Genomic DNA, 12,711 nt, shown 5'->3' with positions numbered 1-12,711 from the left:
GGTCGTGCCGAACTCTTTGGTGCCGAACAGATACTCTTTCTTGGGCTCTGGGCTGATGGGCCGTCACTGTTATTGGGCTTGCCATTAGGGTTTAGTTCGTACCCCATCAGGCGGGTGCCGGTGGGGATTTGAATTCGAAATCGTCGGATTCGATTAGATTGAGCCATGGTTTGCAAACGCACTTGCTTAACGCAATGCTTCGGATTGGGAGTCGTGAGAGGATGTTGGTGGTGATATCAGATGGAAGATTTCTGAAGAAATTTCCTCTCCATTAATGATTTCAGAATGCTTATAAAGAAGAAGAAGAAGAAGCGTACATTTTGGAGTACTAAATAGTACTTCCTCCGTCCCACTCAAGATGGCCACATTCACGAGATTTTAGAAAGTGTTGTTAGGTGGAATAAAGTAGAGAGGAAAAAGGTAGTTGAATATTTTAATAAGGAGAGAGGAAAGACGAGGCTATTTCCAAAATTGGAAAGTGGTCATCTTGATTGGGACAAATATAAAAGGAAAGGTTTTGTTTTAAAATTCTGAAAAATGGAGAAAAAATTCTTTGATCCTCAATTTATAAATTCCGGCTTCGCTGCCCAGTTGGAATGAGGGCGCCTAAAGGGTAAAGGCAAGTGACGAGACGACAGTGCGGCCGTATACCAAGCATTTGAGCTCCTTATGTCACCGCTGTAGACACACCATCGCTACGACACTACCGCCTAATGCTACTTACGCTTTGATGGTTAACTGGGCAATGCTTGAAAGCACGATGCTCGACCTCAAAATCGAGCACAATGCATCAAAAAATGCACAAAGTTAATTCGATGATTAAATGCTTGATTGAGCATACTCGACCTCTCAAAGTTAAAATTTTCATAGCACATCATAATGGAATTTAAAGGCCCCACGTTCTAGGAAAGAGCTTTGCGATCACGTTACATTTACATACTCAATTATGACAATGGTACCATATGTCATGAAAAATTATGTATGGTTAAATACACATATGGAAGATTAGTTAACATGCTTGAAACGATTGGACGACCAAGATCCATAAGTTAACTAACAATTGACTGAGTCAGTTGCAATTTTATGTACATTATCAGAAGAATCATACACTGGAAACTAATTCCATGTGGTCGAGAGAATCGATTAGCAGGTACTTCAGAAGCAGCCCCGGCTTCAACACGCCTTCATGCTCCTCCTGTTCCAAGGGTGTATACATGACGACGAGAGTCGGATCCCACGTCTACATTGATACATACCACCTTATATTGCCCACTTATTTTGCTAATTCCAAATCCAATGCTAAACACCGCACCACCATCATCAACATCATCATCATAGATGTATCCCTCAGGGCCCCAGAGCTCGATATACTGACGAGTGATCGGATTGCATATTATAAGAGGAATTTTAGAATGCCCAAACTTTGAGTGTAGAATAACCAATCCATTTGCAGCCATACCTGCCAGTGGATCTATGTTTTCGTTAGGGATATCGAAATGTGTGAGCAGAATGTAGTGAAGATCATGGCTCTTCTACTCATCGGCTTCGTCTTCGTCTTCAATTTCGAAAATTGAGCACCGAGTTGAGTTCATCTGCTGCAAGAGAGCTAGGGCGGGTGGGGTTTAGAATTGGAAATAGTCGGAATAGAGCAGATTGAGCCATGGTTTGCAAACGCACTTGCTCAATGCAATGCTTCGGAGAGGGAGGCGTGAGAGGATTTCGGTGGTGATTTCAATTGGAATTAGAAATCTCATAATTCCACTATTGTAACAACTCTATGTATACTGTCGCAATAAATCCATTCGAACGAAAACTTTAAACTAGTTATAAAGACAAACAAACATTTGACACGAACACATAAATGTAGACTAAGATAATAGACTAAAACGAGATCACATTCTCGAATCCAAAACTCTCAAGTGAGAGAAGGCTAGGATTGAAAATCAGGGCATAACACTTCTTTGCATCTGTATCATTCAACATATTAACTTGTTGAAGAGTCCTTGTGTAGTTGGAGGAGTACACTAGAATAGAATGGTCCAGCAACATCAAAACATCACCATCTTTAAAATGTTTAATTGCTTCGACATGTATATATAGCCTACGAAAAGATAAATCAGAATCAGTAGTACTCATCTTGTACCCTATGGTCCAAGATTCATTGACTTGGTATTCCTTCATCATCCAGATGAAAATTTCACCGTTGCTGCGTGTGTAGTTCGAATAACACACGCAGTCCCTCAAAACGGACAATTTCCCATTTCCAATCCCAGCAGGAAGCAGATAGAAGACGCTAAAACATTCAACGTCAAAACCACAAACTACCCATATGCGATTCCTCGAATCATATGCTCTCCAATGGAGGTTGTCATTACATATAATGGGTACACCCCAGAATCTGAAACTAGAAGCAGCCCCGGCTTTAACGCGCCTCCATGTTCCTGTTCCGAGGGTGTATACACGATGAGAGTCGGACCAAACACCCTCATTGATGCAGAGCACCTTATATTGCCCACTTACTTTGCTCACACCTAATCCAAATTGCAACGACTGATTCGAAATGTAGTCAGTCCTCAGCATAACTGAGCTTTGTATATTCACGAGTGATCAGATTGCATATGTAAACACCTTTCATTGATAGTGAGTAGAGAAGAAGCAATGCATTAGCAGTGATACATATCATTGAACATCGTGGCTCTCAAGATCGGCTTCGTCTTCGTCTTCAATTTCAATAATCTTTCACCGAGTTGAGTTATTCCCCCATGAATTAAATCGAACTAGGGCGGGTGGGGTTTTGATTTTGGATTTGACGAAATCGAACAGATCGCGCCATGCTTTGCAAACAGATTTGCTGATTACAAGGCTTCGGATAGAGAGGCGTGACAGGATTTCGGTGGTGATTTCTGTTGGTAGATTTGTGAGGTAGTCAAGCTCCATTAATGGAAACAGATTTGGACTGAATATATTCAGCGTAAAACACTGAAGACTACGCAAAAGGCTATAATATATAAGTACAGATAATCACAAACAAACAATAAACGCCCTTTTATAAATGTGAATTGAAGTCTATTTAGAGTGGGTAAGAGATGAGGCTTCAAAATGTATGTCTCTTAAAATCCTAAATTTTCGCCAAAATCGCGTCACTCTCTTGACTGGACTGCGCAAGTTTCATAAAACGGCCATAACTTGCTAGGTTTTCGATTCAACCATTCACGATCGAGCATGCTAGGTTTTCAATTCAAGATGCCGAATAATTATATGTCGATTTTATGTCCAAATCAAACTGTACAATGTGGTGGTTTGGTCCAATTTTAAGGCATTGGGTACGGGGGGAATACCAAAAGATGAACTAGCTAGCCGAAACGATAACAACACAATATGATAGTGATGAAGATTGCCTAAAGATTGCCTAAAGATTGCCTATACAGTTACTTTCCATGTTTGAGGATTTGTTTCATTGTTTATTTTACGTTGATTAACTTTCCTAGTATACAGTTAGTTGTATGTGTCCTATAAACAATTCCTCAGCCCAAGAGCTAGTTTTCTTAGAAAACATAAGATTTACTCTATATCAATTGATATGATGAACGTGGATTGCATCGAGGTGAAAACAAGGCATTCGAAGAGATCAACGCCGAGTTCAATGCCATAAACGTCAAAAACAACAAGCGCAATTAGACGGTCAACTTGGGCCATCTGTATGGGAACAAAAGGTGAGTCGTCTATTCGGGCTACATCTAAAGTGGCCTTAGCATGGCAATCCCGTGCCCTTCTATTCATTGCCGGAGACACACCTAAGGGACATCATCCCCATCAGTTGAGCATTTTAAATTGCATTGGAACTCTGAGTATGAGCATACACTGGCTCAATATATGGTGTGTGTGTGTGTGTGTCGTCTGACACAATAAGGTAGAAATCTTGAACATCACATAATAAAACCATCGTCACAAACACAACCAGATGACAATAAACATTAAGAGCTATAACGTGATTATGGATAGCATCCGTCAATATATATACTAGCTACGCCCGACATATAGCGTGCACCTGGTCGACGTGATAAGGCCAAACGTGAACACTACAAAGCAAGTTCCATGAGAGGTTCCTCGGAGAATGCATCTGGTATTACTTCCTCGGTCTCCCCTTGAAAAATACGACTCAGGTGGTCAGCCACCTTGTTCTCAGTTCCTTTCTTGTCCTTAACCTCCCAATCAAATTCTTGTAAAAGTAACACCCAACGGATTAATCTTGGTTTGGACTCCTTCTTTGCCAGCAGGTACTTAATAGCCGCGTGGTCTGTGAAAACGATCACCTTCGACCCCAGCAAGTATGGGCGAAATTTCTCGAATGAGTATACCACCGCCAGCATTTCTTTTTCGGTGGTGTCATAATTCTTCTGAGCTTGATTCAGTATCTTGGATGCATAAAAAATCACGTAGCTTTTCCCATCAACTCTTTGACCTAGCACCGCCCCTACCGCATAATCGCTTGCGTCACACATGATTTCAAAAGGTAGACTCCAGTCGGGCGCTCTAATAATGGGAGCAGAAACCAATCTATCCTTCAACAACTGAAACGCTTTTTTGCACTCCTCATCGAACACAAACTCCACATCGTTATGCAATAAGTGAGTGAACGGTTGAGCAATTCTTGCGAAATCCTTTATGAACCTCCTATAAAATCCTGCATGCCCTAGGAATCCTCTCACTTCTTTCTGATTCGTCGGGTAAGGCAGTTTTGAGATAACATCGATTTTTGCTTGATCTACATGTATGCCTCTTTCGGATACCACGTGCCCTAGGACAATTCCCTCAGGGACCATAAAGTGGCATTTCTCAAAATTCAAAACCAAATGCTTCTCCTGGCACCTCCTCAGCACTATATCCAAACTTGCCAAACACGAGTCAAATGAATTCTCATACACAGTGAAGTCATCCATAAAAATCTCGATGCAATCCTCCAGGAGATCTGAGAAGATACTCATCATACACCGCTGAAAAGTGTCTGGCACATTGCACAGACCAAACGGCATCCTTCTATAAGCATACGTTCCAAAGGGACACGTGAAAGTTGTCTTCTCCTGGTCCTCGGGATCCACATAGATTTGAAAATACCCACTATATCCGTCCAGGAAACAGAAATATTGCTTGCCCGCCAACCTCTCCAACATCTGGTCAATGAAAGGTAACGGGAAGTGATCCTTCTTAGTAGCTTCGTTCAGCTTCCGGTAGTCAATACACATCCTCCACCCAGTAACAAGTCGAGTGGGGACCAACTCATTTTTATCATTCTTAACCACCTGTATTCCTGACTTCTTTGGTACCATATGTACTGGACTAACCCATTCACTGTCTGGTATGGAATATATGATTCCTAGGGACAGCAGCTTCAATACTTCCTTCAGCACTTCTTCCCTCATGTTCGGATTCAACTTGCATTGCGGGTCCCTACAGGCTTTTGCTCCTTCTTCTAGACGAATGTGATGCATGCACATATCTGGACTGATTCCAACCAAGTCAGAGAGCGTCCACCCAATAGCCTTCTTGTTTCTCCTGATTACACTCAACAATTCCTCTTCTTGTCCCTCGGTCAAGCTGATGTTAATAATCACCGGGAAATTTTCATTCTCCTCTAGATACGCATACTTGAGCCCAGGTGGAAGAGTTTTCAATTCTTTCTTGGGGACATCTTTTTCCTGGGGCAAGGGATTTTTCTCCGTCGACTCAGCTGCTATTCCCTTCTTAGACTCAGTAGAACCGTCCATGCTTGCCACATGAGGTGTCTTCCTTGATCTAGCTAGCTCCGGGTTCGCACAGAATTCCAGAATCGCTTCAGCTAGCTCATCATCTGATAACTCACTCGTGTTCATTGCTTGACACCAACTAGCTACTTCTCTATCAATGGCATGACTCATCTCGGAATTCTCGATCTGTTCCTGCATCTACTATGTCTCAAGATGTTCCTGGACCAAGGGGTTAATAACATCTATAGCATGCAAATTTTCAACGTCAAGAGGTTTTTTCATTGCCTCATCTATGCTAAAGGTATATTTCTCCCCATTATAATTAAGGCAGATGGTACCATCAAAAACATCAATGATAGTCTTAGCGGTACGTAGGAAAGGTCTCCCTAAAAGTACTCCGCCAGACTCTGCAGACTCATTATCACTCATTCTAATCACATGGAAATCAGCTGGGTACAAGAAGTCATGTACCTTTACTATCACATTCTCAAGCACTCCTTCAGGACAAATGCATGACCTATCTGCCAATTGTATCACAACTTCCGTGTCCACTATGCCTACTCCTACTAACTTCTTGTATATAGACAGTGGTAACACATTTATCGACGCACCTAAATCACATATAGCATGCTCGATTTTTACATCACCAATAGAGATGGGTAAAGTAAACATACCTGGATCATTGCATTTCGAAGGCATCCTCCGCTTTTGAATCACTGCAGAGACGTTCTCGCCTATCAAAATTTTCCCACTGGGTCTAGCCTTCCCAGCTATAAATTCCTTGATGAACTTGCTGAACACCGGCAATTTCAAAGCCTGCAAGAATGGTAGATTAATCTCTAATTTCCCAAAAATATCCATGAAATCCACCGGCTCTTCCTTCTTCTTCTTGGCTTCCCCCCGGCTTGGGAAAGGCTTAAGTCGCTTCCCTGCTCCCGTAGAGCTTTCAGGTGAGAATTCTTCAGCTTCCTCCCTTACTGCCTCGTTTTCCAACTCCGGCTCTGGATTGAGGAAGAACGGGTCAATTGACTTAGGCAAAGGTTTCTCTAAATCTCCTGTTCTAAGGTCATCCTTGACCAAGGAACTTTCTTCCTCCAAGTTCCTAGACCTAGGAATTGTGTCCTCTTCCTTGCCTTCCTTGGGGTCTGTCGCTTCTTTCGTTCTTACCACTGGCCCATCATATCCCTTCCCGGATCTCAAGGTAATCTGACTTATATTCGCTCTATCCGGTGGCCTTACGGAGGCGGGAATCTTCCCTTCATTTCCCCTCATATCGCTCAAAGAAGTGGCTATCTAGGACAATTGCTTAGCCAGCATATCCATGGCTGCCTTTTGCTCCTGTTGAGCATCTTGAAGCTTGTGCACTACGTCAATGTTCGATTGCAGGTTATTTTGCATATGTTGCTGAGAACTAACGAGGTCGTGCACCATATCATCGGTACTCTTTGGTGGCTTTGGTGGCTGATTGGTTCCTGGCCCTATACTTAGGGTCGGTCCACTCACTTGATTCTGACGAGCGTTTCCTTGACCTCCTGAAGAATTGTTGTACTGATTTCCTTGACCTTGGTAATTATTCTGAAAATTCCTTTGGTGCGGTGGTACATAAGAGTTCCCTTGATTGTTCTGATTTCTGTTTCCCCAGCTCGAGTGGTCTCCTTGATTCCGATTGATCCAGCTGCCCTGCCCCTCTTGATTTCTTCCTGACCAGTTACCTTGTCTTTCGGGCTGAGGTGCAAACTGCTGACTTTGTTGTGGTGTTGGCTGATTCTGCTCATTGTCAGTCCATCTGAAATTGGGATGGTTCCTCCAGGGCGCATCTCTCTGTCTCCCTGGATTCCAGCTCTCATCGGGATTCCAACTTCCCATTGCATTTACCTGGACCTGATAATCTCCTTCCTGGGTCCCATAATATTGCTGAATTTGATTATCTCCTGGACCAGGAGATTTCTCCTTCCTTTGTGAAGTCAGTGGAATTGTCTTTTCAATCGCGTTCAAAAGAGCCTTCTCGAGCTTATCAATCCTTGCTTCCACTTTGTCATTTTCTTGTTCTCTTACAGCATGCACCGATCCTCTTCTCACTGCATTCCTAGGGTTATCGTACGCTTTCTTAGCGTCGATCAACTTCCCCAGGATTTCTCTTGCCTCACTTCCCCTTTTTTTTGTGAAATTCCCCCCACTCGAGGAATTCATTAAGTCCTTTGACTCAGGAGTTGCCCCTTCGTAAAACAGAGAGTAGGTCTCTGCCTCTATCATTCGGTGATTCGGGCATGCATCCAACAACCCCTTAAATCTTGACCAATACTGACTCAAAGATTCATCGTAATCCTGCTTACACTCTAGTATTTCTTTTTTCAGTGCATTCGTCTTGTTGGATGGAAAGAAATAATCTAAGAATTCCAACTTGAAGTCCCTCCACGTGCGGATAGAATCCGGAGGCAACCTCAACAACCACGTATTAGCTTCCCCCTTCAAGGTAAACGTAATTGCACGTAGGCGATAATCCTCCTCTGTTGCATCATTCGGCCTCTTCTGAATACCACACAACTTACTGAATTCATTTAACCGACACTCATTTCTACGCCCAGAGAACGTTGGCAATATGCCGAGTACGTTTGTCTTGATCTCAATAGTCCTCTGGCGTGGATTCATCACTATAGCTTAAGCTGGTTCTCCATCTAAATGGGCAGTGAGCGAACCGATCTCTGGATCTGGATCTACTACATGCGCCATGACTACTTCCTCTGCTTCCCCTATTTCTGACTATGTTTCTGATTCGGGTGGTGACTCTGGATCTTCGTGTCCTGACGACGTCCAAGATTCGTCGCTAGTAAATTCACTCGGAAACGGATCTCCCGTGGTGAACCCTGATCTGGTGGTCACAGTAGAGACTGTATCCTTAACCCGCCAATTAAAGTGGTCGTGCTTCCACCCAGATGAGTTGCTCCAGTAGGTAGATCCTGAGCCTCTGCTCATAAACTACAAACAAAAGAGAAAGAAAACAAATTAAAACTATTTACACCACAGACTCTGAACACTAACACAAAGCACGCCATCCATCCCCGGCAAAGGCGTCATTTGAAGCAGCTTGTAATGACAAGTGTTATGTAAGGCAAGTGTGCACAGAGAAAACTAATGCAAGTGTTCGGTCAAGACACCACGCTCCTTAAATCCACTGGATCACCAGGTCCAGGAACTCAAGAGGACAACAGTGTTTTTGTCGTTGGACACACTCGACTCCCCTTCAAAAAATAAATCCCTCAACCCGAATACCATAAATTAGTATAGGGAAGTGGGGGCGATCCCACGAAAATGGATTCGTGAAGTAGTGGTTAGAGACTCTGGAAACAAGCGGCTGCTGCCACGCAAAAGGGTTGAGAATTTTAACTACCTCTAGACCTAGGCACGAAATGTAAATGCTAGACCTAGGACACGGAAAAGGAAATAGAACCAAACCTCATTACTGAGAGACACATTTTACTTCCTAGATTGAGTAAAAAACTAACTAAATAAGACTAGACAGGGAGAATAAAACAGCGGGGACCATGACTCCAAAAATAGTAAGTACGGCTAAAGCTGCAAATAACAAACTCATGCTCCAACTAACAACGACATGAAACTTCATAACCGATTCAAGCACAAAAATGGAAAAAACAGAGCATATATCTAGATTCGAACAGAATATAAAGATGTGGATGCTAGAAACTTACCATGAACCGGAAATACATCAGATCTACGTAAACTAGGCAAAACGAAATGAAAACACATAAACTAGGCATAAAGTTAAATCAATCTTGCTCGGATTCACGTCGGACGCTTAATCCACTCCGGATCCAAGCGATCCGAACCCAACAACAAACACAATCGACTCCATAACTCCAGTTTTCACAGATCTGCTCAGATTAACTCCGAATTCAAATCCTCCGATTCAACCACAAACATACTCCGACCACTCTGATCTCCCTTTACTCTGCTCAGTTTCAACAAACAATTGCGAAACGCATCCAAAACAAGTAAACTAACCCAAATTCCAGAAGATCATAGCAGCAAAACCAGAAATCAACATCATCGACATAACGGAAAATAAAACTTGCATAAAATACGGAATAGACGGTGAAAACAACCAGAGGTCCGAGCTTCGAACAGCGAAGCTCGGAGAAATCAGCAAAGTACGAAGCGGAAATTAAATTTTTTCTTCGCCCCACAGAATGACGGTGTTACAACCAAATCGAAATGTATGAAAGCTAGATGTGAACCCCCAGTGTGTCACCCTGAATCTCCCACCGAAAAAGAACCCAAGTGTGTGAAAAAGTGAACTAAGCTACAGGCTGTTAGCGAGGTCTCCAACCGAGAAGATCCCTCCAGCGTGCATGCTTCTCCCTTTTATAGACGCGGACATAGCCTTCTAGAGTCTTCGTAAAAATCTCTATTCTACCCTTCAACTCTGAGGCTTCCTCCGTCAAGCAGTTTTCCGCATAATGTCCACTCATTCGCCTTCTTCCTAGGTCCACGCAACTGTCCTCCTCCTTTGCTGGACCTGGCGAAAATCTTCACACACCTGGATTAAAACATGCATTAGACCCAGAAATTTTACGAATTAAAACCCTAGACCTATGCATGAAATTAGCCTTATCACCCGACATATAGCGTGCACCTGGTTGACGTGATAAGGCCAAACGTGAACACTACAAAGCAAGTTGATACGAACCTATATTATTATTATTTAGTTTAGATATTTTTATTATTTAGTTTAGATATTATAGGCATTTAGCATTTCTCTTTCTATATCTTTGTAGCATTATAAATAGGATAGACTGTTATCTTTCTTATTCATTCAATGAATATATTATTTTGGCCAAGTCTCTTGCATATTACGTTGAATCCTTAATCGATACGCCACCTGCTGCCCGACGGAATCTCACCGCGCACAGCCGGGACATATATCTGATCTACAGTCGCTGCCCGACGGGTTGGAACCCGCGCACAGCCACCCAGATTCTTCCTCCACCGACTCTCATGGGCGTCGGATTTATCTTGTTCTCCGTTCTACCGAACGTTAGGGATTTAGGTCCTTCACATCTGGTGCTTTCATCGTGATCTCACCCTCCCACCATCTCAAACCGAAGCTACACCGCTGCCCGACGGAAAACATTCCGCGCACAGCAACTGCTTTGGTTGCCGAGTCCCGCCTGTCCGTCGAGCTCTAGCCGCCGGACAACTCTCCTTCTGCAACGCCAGACGGGAAGGATTCCCGCATGCCGCGTCGAAGTCAGACGATCATCATCCACCACAGCCACGCTTCAGTCCGTCGACATGTCATACGACTACTTCGGCTATCGCCGTCGTCAGTACGACGTCCCTCAGGCCACACAGCCATTCCGTCCCTACCAGCCGGCCCAACCTCACCGTGTAACCTGTTGGGACCTTCCGAGCAGCCGAGTGGAAGTACTACGTTCACCGTCGTGGCCTAATCCAGAATCACCCTACGTCTCACACTACTTGGATCCACCTAATCGTCGCCCACGACCGAGATACCAACTCCAGGATTTCGATCCCTATGATCCTCCACCGACGCGACAGCCCTCTTGTTGGGAACCACCGCCACACCAGGCATCGCAGGGATACTCGGATTATGATCAGCCACCGCCGCGTCCACCTAGTTGTTGGGATCCGCCCAGACATCGAACCAATCGCCGCTGTCCACCGGCGCAACAGCAGGACCGCGACTACCTGCCCTTTGACCGGCCCCGAAGCTCGGAGACGTGCTGGGACTGACCTCGCCCTCGGGAGGAGGTGAGAGAGCGAGTCCAGTCCGCCTCCCACCAGCCTCGCTACTCCACCGAAAAGCCAACGTGGAACCTGTACAGCCAGCCCACACGTGTGACCAGTCAAACTCCGGAGCAGCCACGCCTGCCTCTAATACGGGTCTCCCAGGCGGAGAAGTCAGAACGGTCCAGGTTGGGTCTCTGCTGGGACTGTCCCGAGAAATGGGTGATGGGACATGTGTGTAAACAACGCATTCTCTGTTATGAGGATGATGGGGATGAGTTTGAGGAGAACATTCAAGATGAGAATTTAGCCGAAGAGAAAACTGATAATACTCCCACGATAGTATTCGGTGATGATGTTCCTAATGACATTACCGATGTTCACAATGATGGCGCTCCTCTTGATGTTCCAAACAACGAGTCCCCTGGAGAGTTCCTCAAGAACAAGGGATTGTCAAGAACGACAATGAGCCACCGCAAGTGCTCGTTGGGGTATCTGATGAGAAGATTGGTGAAAAGGAGGAGACATTGCTAGAAGATAAAGAGGAGGATGGTTCTATTAGTGAAATGGAGAAGATAATCGCCTCACTCAATGTTGTTCAAGTGTCATCCCAAAATGTTGTTGGAAATTGTTGGGGCAAGAAAGGAGATGGTGCTTACACCGATTTGCCTGTAATTGCTTGTGTCTATGGGGATTTGAATGTCGGTGATCTTCCAAGTATGAATCATCGATCAACATCGCTCGACAAAGATGCAAGGTTGATCCCACCGAGTAAAGACATGCCATGCTTGGGCATTCTGGGAGGCGTGGACAAGCTTTTCGATTTGGCAAGGAATTTTTCGACAAAGTTGGGTCTCCTTTGTTGATTTTTTATGGAAGTGAAGACTCATCTGTTCGGTGCGTGTTTGATCCAGGAGGAGTTGCCTCGCCGAAGCTTCTGCTTTCAACTCTCTTTTTTGCTTCGTGGTTCCCACCTTGAGAACAAGGTGGATTTTAACCGTGGGAGAGTTGATACGAACCTATATTATTATTATTTAGTTTAGATATTTTTATTATTTAGTTTCGATATTATAGGCATTTAGCATTTCTCTTTCTATATATTTGTAGCATTATAAATAGGATAGACTGTTATCTTTCTTATTCATTCAATGAATATATTATTTTGGCCAAGTCTCTTGCATATTACGTTGAATCCTTAATC

General features: G+C 43.9%; 1 protein-coding gene across 1 annotated transcript; it reads right to left on the bottom strand.

The window, feature by feature from the left end:
- Positions 1-1,881: 1,881 nt before the first annotated feature.
- LOC121781359 (F-box protein CPR1-like) lies at positions 1,882-2,580 on the bottom strand. The gene has a single exon (XM_042179103.1). It carries the CDS (start codon positions 2,578-2,580, stop codon positions 1,882-1,884), a length of 699 nt encoding a protein of 232 aa, XP_042035037.1.
- Between the last annotated feature and the right edge of the window lie 10,131 nt (positions 2,581-12,711).

Source organism: Salvia splendens, chromosome 20 (genome assembly GCF_004379255.2).
Source record: "Salvia splendens isolate huo1 chromosome 20, SspV2, whole genome shotgun sequence".
NCBI lineage: Eukaryota > Viridiplantae > Streptophyta > Magnoliopsida > Lamiales > Lamiaceae > Salvia > Salvia splendens.
Note: the sequence above shows the minus strand (reverse complement) of the source record. Positions and strands in the feature narration are given on the sequence as shown.

What these genes read in the sequence shown, in the direction of transcription:
- LOC121781359 (XM_042179103.1), bottom strand. Translation starts at nt 2,580, where the DNA reads ATGCTGAGGACTGACTACATTTCGAATCAGTCGTTGCAATTTGGATTA.